Consider the following 17,605-nt stretch of genomic DNA (forward strand, 5'->3'; position numbering starts at 1 on the left):
TGGCTTACCCCCTGCCCTCCCCCGCCCCCATGACCTCTACCCCTCCCGCCGAGCCGTCTGATTGGCTGTTCCGCGTCCCCCTGGCGTCTCATTGGCTCTCCTCCCTCGCCCAACATCCCTGCTCCCGCACGGGTTTCTGTCTCCCAGCAGAAAGCGCAGCCATGAATCCGTTATTCGGCCCCAACCTCTTCCTCCTCCAGCAGGAGCAGCAGGGCCTGACCGGACCGCTGGGGGACCCCTTAGGAGGCGACCACTTGGCCGGCGGCGGGGACGTGCCCCCGGCGCCGCTCGCCCCGGCCGGCCCTGCTCCCTACTCGCCGCCGGGGCCGGGCCCGGCGCCCCCCGCCGCCATGGCGCTCCGCAACGACCTGGGCTCCAACATCAACGTGCTCAAGACCCTCAACCTCCGCTTCCGCTGCTTCCTGGCCAAGGTGCACGAGCTGGAGCGCCGCAACCGACTGCTGGAGAAGCAGCTGCAGCAGGCGCTGGAGGAGGGTAAGCAGGGCCGGCGGGGCCTGCCTCGCCGCGACCAGGCCGTGCAGACCGGCTTCGTCAGCCCCGTCCGACCCCTGGGGCTGCCCCTGGGCTCCCGGCCGGCCGCCGTCTGCACCCCGTCGGCGCGGGTCCTGGGCTCGCCGGCGCGCTCACCGGCTGGCCCTCTCGCGCCGTCCGCGGCCTGCCAGCCAGCGCTCTCCACCTCCGCCTCCACCGCCTACTCCTCGTCGGCCCGCTTCATGCCCGGCACCATCTGGTCCTTCTCTCACGCCCGCCGGCTCGGGCCGGGACTGGAGCCCACTCTGGTGCAAGGGCCTGGCCTGTCGTGGGTGCACCCCGACGGGGTGGGCGTCCAGATCGACACCATCACGCCCGAGATCCGCGCGCTCTACAACGTGCTGGCCAAAGTGAAGCGCGAGCGGGATGAGTACAAGCGGAGGTAGGGACCGGGAAGGTGGGGACGGGGCTCAGCTCAGGCCACACTCAGCCGCGGCTACCTGTCCAGAAGCACAGAGCCGCTGGGGCCCAAGAATAAGGGAGGAGTAAGTATGAGTAAAGTTCCTGCTGTTTAAGGAGGAGCTAGGAAGTCCGCAGATGAGACTGGAATCCACAGAGAATGCAGAAGTCAGGCTCGTGACAGGAAGGAGGAGTCTAGGAGCAGAATCCTGCCGGGAACCCTTGTTTTTCATATAGGCTGCAGCGTTTGCACGGCTGTGTTAACTGTGGGGTTTTATGATGTGTGAAAGGGACATTGTTCTGAGAAGTCGCATCTGGGCTACCACTTATATCCCCCTGCCAGCCTCAGCCCTCAGAGCGATTTTGTGATATAAGCTCCGAATACTGAGCAAAAGTTAGAAGCAAAAGGTGTACCTTTAATTTGGGAGTCTAAATGCCATGAGAAGCTGGGGGTGGGGGAGGGGGGTGCTGGTTGGGTTGAACCTTGGAGGAGGTGATCCTGACACTGCCCAGGGTTTCCAAAACAGTGTCCATGGTAGCAGCCCCTGCCAGCTCTAGTTCCACCGCCGCTGAGAGGCTCTGGGGCCCTCAGGGCATTTTTGGAAGTTGATCAAAAAAGAGGGTGTGGGGAAGAGGGAATTCCCTAGGGAAAGGTGAAAGGCCTGTAGTTGACCCAGGGTGAGTGAAAGCTGGGGGGGATCTGAAAGTGCAGAAGGAGGTGTGAAGAGGGTAGCAAGGACCTGAGTAGGAGGAAGCTGGAAACATGGACACACCAGTGATGGACTGCCTCACACAGCGCAGCTGGGGCAAGCCCTGTCGCCCTGAAAATGAAGCACTGGCTCTCGGCAGGAAATCCTGCAGGGTAGCCCAAGGGGCCCGAGGAGGGGATGCGATGCAGGAGCGCTGGCTGCATCCAGGGGATCCCCTAATAACCAGCCTGTGAGGACAGAAGCTTGAGTACAGCCAGCACTTTGTAGACTTTGTGCCCAAGGTACCATGACTGAAGACCAAGGAGATGAAGGCTCAGGGGGAGGCTCTGCCTTCAAGTTTAACCTCTTAATGATCTACTCTGACCCCTTGTGGAGAACCCTGGGAATTACCCTTCCAGCCTGGTAAAGTGGAGATTTGTGTCTGGTGGGGACTGGCTGAATGTTCTGGGGAAGGACTGCTGGGTCTGGCGGCGACCTTCAGGGATCTGTAACCGGCCAGAGTCTAGCAGACCACAGACCAGCAGACTTTCTGAGGTTGAGTTCTGCCCTCATGCTGGCTGGCTTCTTTAGTGGCAGTTTGTGATTTAAGTGTCCTTGGGACTCTCAGCTATCCCCAAACCATCGTTTAGATCCACCCAGAACCATTCTGCTCCTGCCCCACCCCCTGCCCCTGCAGGAGTTAATTGACACAGTCAGCAGTGGAACATGGACAGTTCTGGAATACATCCATAACCACAGGAACAACTGCTGTTGTTGGGGCGTTTTGTTTTTTTCACTGGCAGAGTATCTGTCCTTGGTCCAGCTGTCCAGGGCAGCAAAGAGTTATTCCTCCGGGACTGATGAGCTCATGGCTCTGCAGCACACTGCTGTGCAGAGGGCCCCACGGCCAGGCTTGGCTGGTACGTGACACCGGCAGTCACTCATTCTTCCACCCCAGATCCCCTTGCCCTCGTTCTGTCTCTTTCCAGCGGCTCAGACTCTGGTCTGTAGTCTGGAAGACATGGGCATAGTCTGAGCACTGAACTGGAAAAGAGCTGAGGCCTCCTAGTTCTATGTTCAGCTCCCCTGCCAAGAGTGACCTTGGGTGTGTCTCTTTTGGTCTCAGTTTTTCCAGCATCTCCCTGGGCCAACTACAGCGAAAACTCGAGGATGCTATGTATATTTGGAAGAAAGGTGTTCACTCAATGTCGAATACGACATTGCTCAAATTCTACCCATGCTTAGAGAACCTTATAAGTGAGCCCAGCTTTGAACAGAGGTCAAAATAAACCCACTCACGGGAAAATCTGGCTGGAGTACGAACAGAATTCTAGTGAGGTTCCAGATGGTTTATTTTCAGATTTTTTTTTTAAACCCTGTAAGATTTTATTAATCTTCATCCTTACCTAACTTCCTTGAGTTTCTCCCTGAAACAGTTGAGTTCACAGTCCCACCCTTCCTGGTGCGTGTTCTCCAGGGTTACTGTCCCCTGGTCAGTCTTGCTTGCTTCCTCTAGGGACACAAGGACCCCAGGGTCCTCAGGGTATCACATCCCATGCCCTCATGTTGTAGATGGAGAAACCAAGGCCCAGAAAAGCTGCAGGTCTTATCTAAGAAAACACATAACCTGAATGGGAATGCCAGAATGCAGGGGGAGGAGGACTGGGGGCCGCCAGGGAAGGCTGGGCCCGGAGCCAGGAAGGCGGGAGCGGGCCTGCTCTGAGCTGGCGGGTGGAACCAGGCTGCCTGCCTCCTCCCCACCCAGCCACCCAGGAGGGGCAGCCGCGGTGATGTTGAGGAGTTATTATTAGGAATACTGCAGTGCGGATGTGAGTGAGGAACAGGAGAGCAAGGAGAGATGGACCCGGAGGAGGAGCCCCGGGAAGAGAGATGGAGGCGGGGAGGAGAGGACCAGACCCCAGGCCTGAGTGTGTGTTCTCTGTGTATGTTAGGCCGCTTTCTAACCACCTTTCTGGGCGTTAAAGCTTCTCTCCCGGTGCAGTTCCCCTTCCTTTCTCAGTCTGGAAGAAGTCTTTCCAGGATGGGGAAGAAGTGCTGGGCTATTATGTCAGTGGGGTCCGAGGAGTCTGCTGGTCCAGCCAACATCAACCCTAAGTCCGGGTGTTGCCCTGCCACTGCCCTTCTGCCTCCGTGATGTGGAGGGGGACATGCTGGCTTGCTCCCGGCCCTGGGCAAGGCCCCCGCCTCGGCCAGGAGTGTTTGTTGGCCTACTCCTGGTCTTAGGCTCTGCCTTCTGCAGCTCCGGAGGTGCCACCTGTGGTTCTCATCTCCCACTCTTAACAGGGGACTTTTCTATGCTCCAGTTTCCCTCTCCCCCTGTTTGTGGACGCCTAGTGATCCCAGCTTGTGCCCGGGCACCTCTATGCAGCCCAGCGAGGGCCTCCGGGTGGGCAGTTTCCAGAGCTCGTGGGGGTGGACTTCGAGCACCTCCTACCAGGCTCTTGACCAATGCCATTGATGCCCTGTGTGTCCTGCAGCTGCTTTTGCAGGGTTAATGGTCCCACGGGAGGCAGGGCAGCTCTGTTCTGGTGCAGGCAGGAGAGCAGGAGCCCGGATCTGTGGACTGAAGGTGGGAGACCGGGCTGGGTAGTGTGGGCAGGAGGAGGGGTCAAGGCTGGCAGGACAGCCGGTCGGGCCGGGGCCTGAGAGGGACGGGCCCTGTGAGGGCACAGCGCAGCCACAGTTGGGTGCAGGGCCAGAGGTTCTGGGAAGGCAGCTGTGAGCTGGGCGGTGGGCGCTGGCCAGCAGCCTGGAGCCACACATTCCTCCTGTTGGGGAAGCCGACCCAGGGCCCTGCCTGAGCCAAATAGGTGGGGGGTGAGGGCGGAGGGAAGACGGCCCCCGCACCCAGGTGCTCGCCCTTCACTGTCCGCAGGTGGGAAGAGGAGTACACGGTGCGGTTACAGCTGCAGGAGCGCGTGAACGAGCTCCAGGAGGTGAGGGCCGCCCCGCCCGCCCTCTTCACCATCCTTTGCCTGCTGCTTACTGCCCGCCTGCTGCTCACCTCCGTTGGTTTCTCCTGACCGTAGGAAGCCCAGGAGGCTGATGCCTGCCAGGAGGAGCTGGCCATGAAGGTGGAACAGCTGAAGGCAGAGCTGGTGGTCTTCAAGGGGCTCATGAGCAATGTGAGTGTGGCCTGGTCATTGCTTGCCTCTCGTGCCAGCCCCGCACCAGCCTGGGCTCAGCCCCGAGGCTGCCTGAGGCCTGGGAGCAGGCCTTTCTAGTTTCGCCCGTTCACCACCCGGCGTCCCAGTTGATGTGCTTCCCTTTTCTCCCCCTTGCCTGCCCCCTAACTCAAGAGGAATGAAAGTCCCCTTGGCCTCCATGGCGACTCGGGCCTGTTTGCTCGCAGTGTGGCCCTGGGTGACATCCTGACCTGCTCTGCCTTGTCTCTGTGTCTGTGGAATGGGATAGGATTGAAAGCAAGTGCTTTGCAGGATGGTTCCAAGGTCACGATGTTTGTAGAGGCAGGACAGCAGCAGCTGAGGGTCGGCTAACATTGTCCTTATGATTCTTTCTCCAACGCTCAGAGCTCTGGCTGTGTGCTTAGTCACTCGGTTGTGTCTGACTCTTAATGACCCCATGGACTGTAGCCTGCCAGGCTCCTCTATCCATGGGGATTCTCCAGGCAAGAATACTGGAGTGGGTAGCCATTTCCTTCTCCGGGGGATCTTCCCAACCCAGGGGTCAAGCCCAGGTCTCACTTATTGCAGGCGGATTCTTTATCGTTTGAGCCACCGAGGACTAGTCTCTCTCTTTCTCTCTCTGGGAGTCTGAGTTCCAGGAGGAGCCCCCTGCATATGCACCAGGCGCTGGCCCATATCCTCTAGGGGCGCCATGTGGCCAAGGAGCCAGTCATCCTGGGCAGACCACTGGGAGATAACCAGGTCAAGGGGTGCCTTCTGCCAGCAGGAGCCATGTGACTGGGATGATGAGGGGATAGTGCTCATGATGCGGTGGGACCCCCTCACCGCTCCCTGCGCTCCCCACACAGAACCTGACCGAGCTGGACACGAAGATCCAGGAGAAGGCCATGAAGGTGGACATGGACATCTGCCGCCGCATTGACATCACTGCCAAGCTCTGTGACTTGGCTCAGCAGCGCAACTGCGAGGACATGATCAAGATGTTCCAGGTGAGGGTTGCCGGCGCCTCGCCCCAGCCCCGGCGGCCCCACCTCACTGGTGCCCGAGCCCCACAGGGGAGGCCAGAGCCGGGCCCTGGGGTCGAGGCTGGGGGGCGAGGGACGGCCTCTGGAGGGGTCCGGAGCTGTCTCTAACGCCGTCTCCCCCTCCCTTCTCTCCTGTCTGCCTCCTCTCCTCTCTGCCTTTCATCTTCTCTTGCTTCCTCCACAGAAGAAGCTGGTTAGTTTTGCTCTCACACAAGCTTCTCAGCTCCCTGGGCCTCCTGACCCGCTGGGCTCTCAGTGCAGTGCCCCCTCCATCCTCCTGCTCTCCCTACTTCTCTCTCCTTCTCTCCCCCTCCTCTCTCCCTTCTCCCCTCCCCCCCCTCCCCCCACCCTCATTCTCTGGCTCCATTTCTCTGCCCCCTCCCCTCTCTCTCCCCTCCCTTCCCTCTTCCCTCCTTCTATTCCCCTTTCTCTCATTCTCTGGCTCCATCTTTCTCCCCCCCTCCCCCCCTTCTCTCATTCTCTGGCTCTTATCTCTCCCCCTCCTCTCCCCCTCCCCCTCTCTCCACTACTCCTCCTTCTCCCCTCCCCCCTCCCCCCCTCCCCCACTTCTCTCACTCTCTGGCTCTCTCTCTCTCCCCACCTCCCTCCCTCTCCCCCTTCCACTCCCCTTCCCCTCCCCTTCCCCTCCCCTCCCCTCCTCCTCCTCCTCCCCCTCCCCCCCTCTCCCCTCCCTCTCTCCCCCTTTCTCACTCTCTGGCTACATCTCGCTCCCCATTTCTCCCCCACTTCTCTCATTCTCTGGCTCCATCTCTCTCCCTCCCTTCCCCCTCTGGCTTCCAGATCTGGATGTGACTCAGGTTCTGCTTTATCAACTTCATACCCCCTTCCTCCTTGCGGCCTGAAACTTCCCTCTCAGTTCAGTCATTTCACTAGAAGACTTTTTTTAGAAAAGAACTCCTCTGGGCCATTCCGCACATCTCACTCTGGTCCCGGCCAGCCATTTCCCCCGATCTTACTGCTCTGTTTTCTCTGTCTCTCGTCTGTCTCCTAGTCTGCAGCCCCGGCCCCACCCGCGTTTGTCTGCCTGTCTCGGTGATGCTGGTGTTTCTGTTCCGTCTTGTAACTGTCTTCTCTCTGTCCGCCCGCCCTCCCCGCTGGTCCCCGCTTCCCTCCCTCCCGGCCGGCGCCCCCCCTGCCCTTCTCCTCACGCACCCGGCCTCGTCTCTGTAGTCTCTGCACTTGTCTCCCATTAAGGTCCCGTCCATGGGGGGGCGGAAGCGGGAGCGCAAGGCCGTGGAGGAGGACACCTCCCTAGCGGAGAGTGATGGGCCGCGCCGCCCCGACGGGGATGAGGAGGAGAGCACGGCCCTCAGCATCAACGAGGAGATGCAGCGCATGCTGAACCAGCTGTGAGTCTGCCCGGCCGCCCCGCACCTGCCCGAGGCCGGAGCCCCGCAGCCCCACAGCACCCGCCCCACTGGCTGCCCTGACGCCCAGGCTCCCTGTCTCTAGGAGGGAGTATGATTTTGAGGACGACTGTGACAGCCTGACTTGGGAGGAGACGGAGGAGACCCTGCTGCTCTGGGAGGATTTCTCGGGCTATGCCTTGGCCGCCACAGAGGCCCCGGGAGAGGTAACCAACCTCCCGGCCTTGGGCCCCAGCTCCTCCTCCCTGGGCGCCAGGCCCATCTTTCCACCCGCCGGCCCCTCCGAGCTCTGTCTTCCCTCTGTGGCCGCCATCCGTCACCTGCTTCCTCCTCGTCCTCAGTCCTTGTCCCCAGTCCTCGTCCTCGGTCTCTCCAGCTTCCTTTAACCTCATTCTCTGTCTCTCTCTCTCCCTCCCTGGCCTTGCCCTGTGGCTCACCGTGTCCCATCCATCCCTCCCCTCTGCTTCCTCCACCTTCCCTTTCCACTCCAGCAGCCAGAAGACAGTTTGGAGAAGGTGATTAAAGACACTGAGTCCCTCTTCAAAACCCGGGAGAAAGAATATCAGGAAACCATTGACCAGATCGAGGTAAGGCTGAGAGCTGAAGCCGAGGGGCCCCGGTTCTCGGGGGGTCCTGAATGGTACTGCAGGACACCAGGGCCTCTCCATTTCCTCCTGGCAGGAGAAGGGCGATCTCCCCACTGGGTCCTGAAGACCTCAGGCTGGGGAGGGGAGGAGGCAGACAGATGTAGGTTCCAGTCTCAGCTCTGTGACTTACTGCTGCTCTGACTTTTATCAGGCCTCTTCTCTCTGAGCCTGCTTTTTTTTTTTAATATTTTTTTCTTCAGCCGTGTCAGGCCTTAGTTGCAGCACGTGGGATCTTTGATTGCGACCTACGGATGCTCTAGTTGTGGTGTGTGGGCTTAGTTGCTCTGCAGCACGTGGGACCTGAGTTCCCTGACCAGGGATCATACCCGAGTCCCCTGCGTTGCAAGGCAGACTCTTCACCACTGGACAGCAGGGAAGTCCCGAGCGCACTTCTTGGTTGGTAAAGTGGGGTCTTAGCAGTACCGCCTTCAGGGGCGATTGAAGGTCAGGCGAACTCCAGTGCAGGTGGAGTGTGGGGCATCTGCCTGGCAGTCAGCACCATCGCAGCCACTGTGATCACGGTTGTTACTACAGTCAGCGCTGCATCGGGGTCCACGCCGCTGAACTTGACCTTCACCGCAGCCTCAGCTCAGCCTTCGAGCCATGGAGGAGTCTCCATGCTCATTCCCTCACCTGGAGGAACTTCACCGAGCTGGCGAGTGGAGCCGGTGCTTTAATGTAAACTCTAGGCTGGAGGGGCTGACAGGAAGAATTTGTGACACCTGGGACGAGGGTGCTGCGGCCAAGATGCCACGTGATTCCGGTGACCCCGAGGCCAGAGCCTGAGGGGTCCTTTTCATGCACTCTGTAGTTGAGGCTGGGGGCTTCTAGAACGCTCTGCCTCTCTCCAGACCCACTGCCCTCACCGAGGCGGTGGCTCCTGAGGAATTATCTTCCTGTATCCTCATTCTTCCAGCACACAGCAGCTGCCCTGTTTCTTTAAGCAAAACCTGCTCCCATTGTTTACTCCCAGGCAGACTGACACTCAGTTTTAAAGACACAGCTGGGGGGACCTTCCCGGTGGTCATGTGGTTAAGACTCCATGCTTCCTCTGCAGGGGGCATGGGTTGGATCCCTGGTCAGGGAACTAAGATCACATGTGCTGCACAGCCAAGAAAAAGGAAAAAAAAAGAAAAGGTACAGCTGGATATGTGCCACCAGCTGAAGAGCTGGGAGGGGGCCCCCACTCCTCTGTCAACACGCATCCTGCTCTCCCCCTCCTCACTGCACCTAGGAGGTCCTGAGGGGTCGGGGAGGCCGTTGCTGCTGGCTGTCCACCGGGGCTCCGGAGGTCCTTTATCTCAGTGACCTTGGGCCTGCAGGGACCCTGGGATGGAGGCAGGGACCATTTCCATTACTGGATGACGAGAGAGACCCAGGCCCAGGTCTCCGCTCTCGATCTGCTCCCAGCCTCACCCCTCCACCCTGCCCCACCGCACTCGCCGGCTTTTCAGTGTGGCCTTTGGGGTCGTCTCCTTCCCGCAGCCCTCTATAAACGTAGAGGCTGATGGCCATTGTAGCCTCGTGTTCTGCTGGGACATGTTGGGTTCATTTCTTCCTGCTACCCCACTGAGTGCTGGGCTCCCAAGCACAGCCCTCAGCACTCCCCTCTAACACCAGCTCTCCCGAGGGGCCTGGGTTGGGGTGAAAGAGGGAGCCAGTCTGGACAAGCGCTGGCGGCACCCTGCTTCTTTCCTGGACTGAATGAATGGTCAGCTCCTCCTGCCCCTGGATGTGCTGCTGCCGGGGGCGCGCCTGAGACCCCAGCTCTGGAACCAGGGCCGCGGTCCAAGTTGTGCTCACTGGGGCTTCTGACCCACCCAGGCCACCGTCTCGCCCCATGTCACTTTCCTAACTGTCTCTTTGTCCGGTCCTGTGACGGTTTGCTTTTCTGTCTGAGTTCCCATCCTTGTGGCCCAGTTCGGATCATTCACGGGTGGTTTCTTGCCCTTTGTCTTTGCTCTCGGGCAGTCAAGCACATCACCCTGGGCAGTTTTGTTTTGCCCTCACCCGCTTCCGGCCCCTATTCTTTGTCCCCAGAACAAAGGGAGGCAGCAAGAGTGTCTGTGTCCCAGATTGTTCACGGTCTCCGTGCCTGCCTCTCAGTTCCACCACGGAGCCTGTGGGCAGAGTCAGGCTCTGGGAAGGAGACTGTGTTTCCTTGACTCTGAGCCCCGTCTTTTCACACGTAACAGTCCTTGACTCAGGCCGCAGCTTGTAGCCAGTCAGACATTCAGCGAGGCAGGCAGTCCTTCCACCCGTCTCTGAAAAGAGCTTACATGTGAACGAAGTAATGAGAGGAAATCGGTGCTGAGAGCGGAGCCCCTTTCCACAGGGCCCAGCTGGCCCTTGTGCCGACAGTCTTGTAGACGCTTCTCGAAGTTGAGTAATGGCTCAACTTGAGGGTGCACGCAGGGGTGGGTAGGCCCCAGCCTGGAGCGGGGCCTGTCTGTGGGGGACAGTGCTGTATGGGCAGAATAGGCCCCTGTGGGGAACCCCAGGAGGAGGCCGAGTGCCTCAGGAACATTCTGCCTGTCTAGGGCCTCCGCCCCCTCCTCACTGCTCTTGCTGTGAGTCTCTTCAGAGAACTCTGGTCTCCTGCATCAGACTCCTTAGCAAAAGCCTTTGTGGGCGAGTTTCCCCAGGGAACATGGAACGATGGCATATCCAGTGCCTTCTGCCTCGAGCTGGTTTAGTTTTGAACCTGAGCCCTTCACCTCCTTCACGGCTTGGCGGGTTAGCCTTCTGGGAGCGCGGGCAGGGGCGGTTGCTGACCTGATGGCCCGCCCCCCGCAGCTGGAGCTGGCCACAGCCAAGAACGACATGAACCGCCACCTGCACGAGTACATGGAGATGTGCAGCATGAAGCGGGGCCTGGATGTGCAGATGGAGACCTGCCGCCGGCTCATCACCCAGTCCGGGGACCGGTGAGGGCCCCCCGGGTGCAGGTGGGGAGGGGCAGTGCCTGGCGCCCCTCAAGGGTGAGCCCTGAGACCCACCCTCTCAGCAGATGGAGGATACAGGAGTCCATCACGGTTGCCTGGCTGAAACCTCCCCATGCCCTGCCTCTGCTGGTTCCCCTGCTTAGAAAGGCAGCTGAAAACCCAACAGTCACAAAACTGCTCCATAGACGCAAAACTGGGGCTGCAGAGCGTCTCGGGGTCCCCAGGTTGAGGTGGGGACTGTCTCCCCCCTCAAGGTGGACTGGGGGAGGTGGTGTCCTCCCCTCCCCACTCCCTCGCCCTGTGGTCCTCCTCTGCCTGAGACGTTACTCTCCTGCCCACCTGGGCATCATCAGGCTGGGATGGGCAGGGGTGCCAGTCCTGACGGGACTCCTGCCTGCCCTGCCCCAAGGTTACAACCAGTGTTTTTTTCTAGAAAGTCTCCTGCTTTCACTGCGGTCCCGCTTAGCGACCCGCCGCCACCGCCGCCAAGCGAGGCTGAGGACTCCGATCGCGATGTCTCCTCCGACGGCGCCATGAGATAGGGACCTCCTCGTGCTCGGCCTGCCTGCCGGGACCCGCCGCAGCAGAGGGCTGGGGGCTCACAGAAGGGAAGCCCATGTCCTGTGGCACCAGCCTGGCCCCGGGGACTGGGTGCTGCTCCCCGGCTTCCTCCCTCAGTCCTCGGCCCCTCCAGGGCTCCGGGCGTCTGGAGCAAGGCTTGGCTGCCCTTTCCGGGCCACTCCCTGCACAGCCGGCCCTCCTGCCTCCACGCGGGTGTCTGCTGCTTTCCCACCTGTAATGCTGCAGGAGCGCTTGTGGCCCCTCGCCCTCTCCACCGAGTAAGCAGTGTGATTGTCCTTCCTTCCTTCCCTGTGGCCTGGGGCCAGCTGGCCGTCTTGATTCCATACTGGTGCTAACTGGCCCAGGCACCGGTATGAAGGGGAGGAGGCCAGACCTTCCGTGGCTTGTGCAGCAAAGAAGGAAGCCCTCCATATCACAGGCGGACTGAGTGGGTCTGGGCAGGGTGCGCCTTCCTCCCTGTTCAAGTGCTCATGGCTGGCTGCCCGTCGACAGCAGTGACGTGGCTCTGCCCCTTCCCTCGTGGGAAGTGCCACACGTTATAAGGACCTTAGTGCGTCTGGGCAAGGCAGCTTTTAGGTTGACTGGGTGCAGTGTTGTGGAGAGAGAGAGAGAAGCTCCTGTTTGTCTCCGTCCCCACCGGGTGGCAGAAAAGTTGAAACTGCGTTGTGTGGGAGTGGGTGGGCAGGCATGGATGTGTGCGTGCACACGTGTGCTCAGGGTCTCGGTTTCTTCAAGCATCAGCTGCAGGTGTCCTCCGTGTCTCACACACGGAGACCCAACAGGCTGAGTGAGAAGACGTCCCAGACTCAAAAAAGCTTGGAGAATTGGGGCAACGACACCGAGGGTCCCTCCGCGTCACTGCCTGAGGCAGACTGGGTGGAGCTGATGTTTGAGTGGAATCTAATGAAACTGGCGAGTATTTATTGAACGTCTGTGTCACTGTTTCCAGCACTTTCTGGTGGTGGCTACACAGTCCTCTGCAGTGTATGCTGCTGCGTCGCTTCAGTTGTGTCCGACTCTGTGCGACCCCATAGATGGCAGCTCACCAGGCTCCCCCATCCCTGGGATTCTCCAGGCAAGAAGCAGTGTGTGCTAGTTCCCAGCATTTTCCAACACGCAGGTGCAAGGCAGATGCGGAGATTGGAACTTGAAAATAATGGTGCCTCAGCCCAGGTTATCAGCACCAAGTCTGTCCTGCTTCCCAGTAAGACTACACGCCTCCACCGGTGACAGACAACCCAGAAGCAAAGCCATCCCAGCCCTCCCCTTCTGCAGATCCTAGGAGCTGGGCACCTGCCTGGTCATACTGCAGGTGGTCACTAGGGCACAGACACTGAGACAGAACTGGGACCTAGTTCTCCCAGGCTGGCCATGCTCCACACTGTTGCCGAGGTCAGCTAACTGGCTGGAAGCCAGGTGGACTCTGTCCAACCTGACTTCCTGTGCCAGTGTCACCCTCAGGGGGCAGGGCTGCAGACAGTATGGCTTCTGGATACACGCCACCAGGCCGTTCCTGGGTTCAGCCATGGCAATCTGGCACACATTGGGGCCCAGAGCACCCAAAGGCCTCAGGGAGGAACCCAGGATATGAGGCGTGACCACTAGACCAGGGCAGGGTTTCTGGCAGCTTGGGTGCTCAACTAGTTCAACTTGGCCTCAGCCCAGCCTCCCTCACAGCAAGAAACGCATCAGCAGGCTGGGTATAGGGTACTTTTATTGATGGTACACAAGGCAGGGCTCCCTAAGCCCCTCCCCTTCCTCAGGGCCTTAGAGATGGAAACATGTGGAAGTCAGGAGATTCTCAGTGTGGCGGAGATGGGGCAGGACTCCCCAGCAGCTGAGGAACTCTTCCTCTCGTGCTCCTGCTGGGGCTGGGGGTCCAGGGACCTTACTCCTTGGAGGCCATGTGGACCATGAGGTCCACCACCCTGTTGCTGTAGCCAAATTCATTGTCGTACCTGGAAGGAGAGTGTGAAGGGCTGTTTACCGAGCCAGCCACCAGGGGGCACCAGACCACATGCTGAAGCATCATCCCACCCCCACCCCCACCCCCACCCCCCACATACCAGGAAATGAGCTTGACAAAGTGGTCGTTGAGGGCAATGCCAGCCCCAGCATCGAAGGTAGAAGAGTGAGTGTCGCTGTTGAAGTCGCAGGAGACAACCTGGGGGAGGAGAGGGCCTCATATGGAATCCCGCCTGGCTCCCGGGAGCCATGCAGACACCAGTCCCCTGACCCACTGACTGTACCTGGTCCTCAGTGTAGCCTAGAATGCCCTTGAGAGGGCCCTCTGACGCCTGCTTCACCACCTTCTTGATCTCATCATACTTGGCCTGACAAGGTAAAAAACAGATGGTCACAGGAGTTCCAGTCTTGCAACTCCCCCGCACTGGCCCCGCAGGCCATCGAAGCTGCTCCAACCCAAACTCACAGGTTTCTCCAGGCGGCAGGTCAGATCCACAACAGACACGTTGGGAGTGGGGACGCGGAAGGCCATGCCAGTGAGCTTCCTGTGGACACAAGGAAGCAGGGTCAGTCTGCACTGCTCCTCCCAGCTCCCTGGGTCCACATGGCAGAAAATAGTCAAGGGTCTTACCCGTTGAGCTCAGGGATGACCTTGCCCACGGCCTTGGCAGCGCCAGTAGAAGCAGGGATGATATTCTGGGCAGCCCCTCGGCCGTCACGCCACAGCTTCCCGGAGGGGCCATCCACAGTCTTCTGGGTGGCAGTGATGGCGTGGACAGTGGTCTGCGGGAGGAGGAGACCACCCACTGGGTGCTCACCAGGCCATGCCCTCCTTCACCTCCCCCTCCCCTGGGGAAGAATTAAGGGACACAGATCGCTCTGAAGGGCTCTGCTCTGCAGGAGGCAGAAGGGTCCCATACTAGCTGAGAATTGAGTGTGTTCAAGTTTCCCACCACTCCTACCATAAGTCCCTCCACGATGCCAAAGTGGTCATGGATGACCTTGGCCAGGGGGGCCAAGCAGTTGGTGGTGCAGGAGGCATTGCTGGAAAAGAGGGAGGCAAGTCAGGGGCACGTCCACTGGGCACCAGGGGGCACTATCAGCCCGCTTCCCCACCTCCTCTCTGCTGCGCTCACCTGACAATCTTGAGGGTGTTGTTATACTTCTCGTGGTTCACGCCCATCACAAACATGGGGGCATCGGCAGAAGGTGCAGAGATGATGACCCTCTTGGCGCCACCCTTCAAGTGAGCCTGCAGCAAGGAGCAAGTTAATTGCACCCGGGCTCTCACATTCCTAAGTCCGCTTTCCCCCCCATCCTCCTGTTACACCCTCCTCTCCAGCCCCTCGCTGCTCACCCCAGCCTTCTCCATGGTAGTGAAGACCCCAGTGGACTCCACCACATACTCAGCACCAGCATCACCCCACTTGATGTTGGCAGGATCTCGCCTATGAGGGAAGACAGGACAAAGCTCAGGGACACAGGGTACCACAGACCCCAGGTGATCACCCCGTCCCAGTGCCTCCTCCAAGGCCAAGTTCTTCCTGTTCCGTCTCTCACACTTACTCCTGGAAGATGGTGATGGCCTTTCCATTGATGACGAGCTTCCCGTTCTCTGCCTTGACTGTGCCGTTGAACTTGCCGTGGGTGGAATCATACTGGAACATGTAGACCTGGGGGGGGGTGGGGGCACAAAGGAGCGGGGCGTCAAGGGGCCACACCTCAGCCAGGCTCTGACCCCACCTGCTGTGGGGTAGCACTCACCATGTAGTGAAGGTCAATGAAGGGGTCATTGATGGCGACGATGTCCACTTTGCCAGAATTAAAAGCAGCCCTGGTGACCAGGCGCCCGATGCGGCCGAATCTGAGGGGGACAAGAGACGAGAAGGGGTGAGGGGGAGGGGATTCCTCCTAGGCATGGAAGCAGCCCCCGGCCCATTCACCCTCTTTCAAAGAGGCCACTCTGTTACCCCCACGAAGTCTCGCGAGAACTCACTTTATTTTTCTTAAGCAACCGTGTCAGCCCACAGAGTGAAAGGCTCATAGGTAATCAGGCACAAAGGCTTGCCCACCCTCTAGTAATTGGCAATCTGTTGAGTTGATGGGATGGTGCACAGCTACTGCCACCTACAGGCTGGGCACGTGGCAGGCACATGGCATTCATCACACCTACTCTCTGCAAAGGCTTGCTCCTGTTTGGCCCAACTTCGGGCTACACCCTCTGAACTGCAAACACTAGTCCACTCAGCATCACCAAGCTCAAAGGGCAAGAGCAAAGGTCAGCATGAACTGGACGGGAAAACCTACCCTCTCCCCCACAAGAGGAGAGAGGGAAAACTGGTTTCTCAATCCCCTCATCCTGGGGTTCTTTCTGACTTGCTCAGCACCTGTCCTTCCAAGCTCTTTTCCAAAAACCAGGATTGGGAGCAACAGGTATTAGGGAGTAGGGGGGGAAAGGTGGGGGGCGGAGAGCAAAAGCCCAGGCCCCCAGCTGCAGAAAGGTCAGGCAGCTATATTTAACCCCAGCTTAGGTGGAACGGGGATCTGGTTTCTGAAGGATGGGATGGGGAGAAGGGCAGGATTCCCGGGGCTCACAGACACTTAATCCTCCTGGTGACCTTTAAAGCCTGGCCTTTAGGGTGGGGTCAGCTCCAGGCGAAGATGGGGGAAAGGAGCTTCGAGGAGAGCCGGCAAGACCACAGGGGCTGCAGCTCTGGGAGCCATTTTGTGGTGGAAATTTTCTAAGTACCCATCCATGACTCAGCTCCCCCAAGCATGGCACCCAGCCAGGGCCACCACACCTCTCCGGAAAAGGAAAGGAGAAACACCCCCAAACTACAAGACCACTCCCATAAGCCCACGTTTTGAATTCCTCAGAGAACCATCTAGGAAAAGCATCCTCTCATTCCTGGGAGTGGAGGAGGGGCCGCGGAATTTGGCTGGCGGTTTAAGTGATGGTCTGGGGTTACTAGGGTCAGAGTTGAGGTCTAGCTGCAAGAACGGGAAAGCCTGGCCTCACCTAGCCTATGGGCTAAACGTGACTCCATGCCACGAGGCAGGGGTAGAAGCGTTAGTCATGGGCAAGGAAGGCGAAAAGACGGCAAGGCTAAGGAAGGATTCCTAACGGGCAGTTCATTCATTTCCTTCCTAGCAAGTTGCAACATGGCGGCTGGGTTACCGCAGATGACCCCTCCCAGCTGGTTCTGTGCGCAGCTGTGCCTCCTGCACCCTCGAGGCCGCGCCTGCTGGGGGCACGGGCTAGGGGGGTGGTGGGGGACGGGCTCCTCCCAGGCACGTGACCCCGCAGAGCGCGAAAGGAAAGAAAAGAGCCCCAGGTGCGGGATTAGGGGATGCGGCCCAAGCAAAAATTGGAACCTCCTGTGTATCTGCCGCAAGGTGGTGGAAGGTTCCGCAGGGGCGCAGTTACAGGAGGCGCAAGAGCCGGAGGTGGGGGGCACACGAGGCCTTCGAGGGCCTCCTCCAGGTCTGAGCGCTGACCTTGAGTTCTCCTTGCGGGGGGCGGTGGGTACGACCACCCTATTCAGGTTCTCCTCGCGCTTGCAGAGACCCGCTAGCGCAATGCGGTGAGGACCGCAAGACTACCCTGCCCCACCCCACTCCACTCCACTCCACTCCACCCCTGCCCGTAACTCACCCGTTCACTCCGACCTTCACCATCTTGTCTCAGGGATGCGGCTATGGGCAGAGGAAGGTGAACATTAGAGCGCGGGGCTAAGAGGATGGAATCCCGCGCTGACCACCTCTCCCCACCAGCCCCTCCCCACCCCTCCCCCCAAGCCTCCATCCCCGACCTGCGCTTCCGCACGTCCTTCCTCCCGCCCCTGCAATGCGGGGAGCTGGGCGCGATCTGTCGACCCCAGCCCCCGCAGCCGCACACCCGGCGCGCGTCCCCCTCGTCCCTTTTGGGTGGGCCTATCCCCAGCCCTTTGTGGCTCCTCTCGGCCAGGCATTTACCTGGCACAGCACAGAAGTTACGGCTATCTGTCGAACGGGCAGGAGCAGAGAGCGCAGGAGGAGGCTGCAGCCCGAATTTATAAGGGAGGGGGGAGGCGGGGAGGGGCGTGGTGACGCGGGCCCGCCTCGCCCAGTCCCAGCCCCCGGGGTGCGGAGGCCTGAGCTACGTGCGCCCGTAAACTCGCGAGTAGTCGGCCTACCGCTTTTTTGGGGGGGGAGGGGTGGGTGGTCCGCCAGATTCTTGAGATGTGCACGCACCGCGCGTGTGGGC

The 17,605-nt window shown here is 59.7% G+C and overlaps 2 protein-coding genes across 7 annotated transcripts; one reads left to right on the forward strand and one right to left on the reverse strand.

Annotated features, from left to right (window-relative positions):
* The first annotated feature begins 95 nt into the window (after positions 1-95).
* Positions 96-12,322, forward strand: IFFO1 (intermediate filament family orphan 1). 6 transcript variants are annotated; one of them, XM_019960294.2, is made up of 10 exons: positions 108-934; positions 4,537-4,597; positions 4,691-4,786; positions 5,656-5,796; positions 6,017-6,025; positions 7,024-7,202; positions 7,306-7,426; positions 7,712-7,807; positions 10,664-10,794; positions 11,246-12,322. In XM_019960294.2, the coding sequence occupies exons 1-10, from the start codon at positions 162-164 to the stop codon at positions 11,352-11,354; spliced, it is 1,716 nt and encodes a 571-aa protein (XP_019815853.2). In that variant the 5' UTR covers positions 108-161; the 3' UTR covers positions 11,355-12,322. The 6 variants fall into 6 exon arrangements, with proteins under 6 accessions (XP_070646346.1, XP_070646347.1, XP_070646348.1 ...); XM_070790247.1 differs by lacking the exon at positions 6,017-6,025 and having other exon boundaries at positions 107-934; positions 7,048-7,202; positions 11,250-12,322; XM_019960293.2 differs by lacking the exon at positions 6,017-6,025 and having other exon boundaries at positions 7,048-7,202; positions 7,715-7,807.
* Positions 12,323-13,090: 768 nt separating this feature from the next.
* GAPDH (glyceraldehyde-3-phosphate dehydrogenase) lies at positions 13,091-17,445 on the reverse strand. The gene is made up of 12 exons (XM_019960295.2): positions 17,335-17,445; positions 17,015-17,055; positions 15,124-15,223; positions 14,926-15,032; positions 14,717-14,807; positions 14,496-14,611; positions 14,322-14,403; positions 13,991-14,142; positions 13,826-13,904; positions 13,644-13,727; positions 13,461-13,558; positions 13,091-13,352 (listed from the first exon to the last, which is right to left on the reverse strand). The coding sequence occupies exons 2-12, from the start codon at positions 17,035-17,037 to the stop codon at positions 13,283-13,285; spliced, it is 1,002 nt and encodes a 333-aa protein (XP_019815854.1). The 5' UTR covers positions 17,038-17,055; positions 17,335-17,445; the 3' UTR covers positions 13,091-13,282.
* Positions 17,446-17,605: the final 160 nt, after the last annotated feature.

The sequence above is a fragment of the Bos indicus genome, chromosome 5 (genome assembly GCF_029378745.1).
Source record: "Bos indicus isolate NIAB-ARS_2022 breed Sahiwal x Tharparkar chromosome 5, NIAB-ARS_B.indTharparkar_mat_pri_1.0, whole genome shotgun sequence".
NCBI lineage: Eukaryota > Metazoa > Chordata > Mammalia > Artiodactyla > Bovidae > Bos > Bos indicus.

Coding starts and splice junctions, on each gene's coding strand:
- IFFO1 (XM_070790245.1), top strand. CDS start 162: ATGAATCCGTTATTCGGCCCCAACCTCTTCCTCCTCCAGCAGGAGCAG. Junction 4,598..4,690: donor GCGTGAACGAGCTCCAGGAG/GTGAGGGCCGCC, acceptor TCCTGACCGTAG/GAAGCCCAGGAGGCTGATGC. Junction 4,787..5,655: donor TCAAGGGGCTCATGAGCAAT/GTGAGTGTGGCC, acceptor CTCCCCACACAG/AACCTGACCGAGCTGGACAC.
- GAPDH (XM_019960295.2), bottom strand. CDS start 17,037: ATGGTGAAGGTCGGAGTGAACGG. Junction 14,404..14,495: donor AACACCCTCAAGATTGTCAG/GTGAGCGCAGCA, acceptor CCTCTTTTCCAG/CAATGCCTCCTGCACCACCA. Junction 13,559..13,643: donor TAGGCTACACTGAGGACCAG/GTACAGTCAGTG, acceptor CTCCTCCCCCAG/GTTGTCTCCTGCGACTTCAA.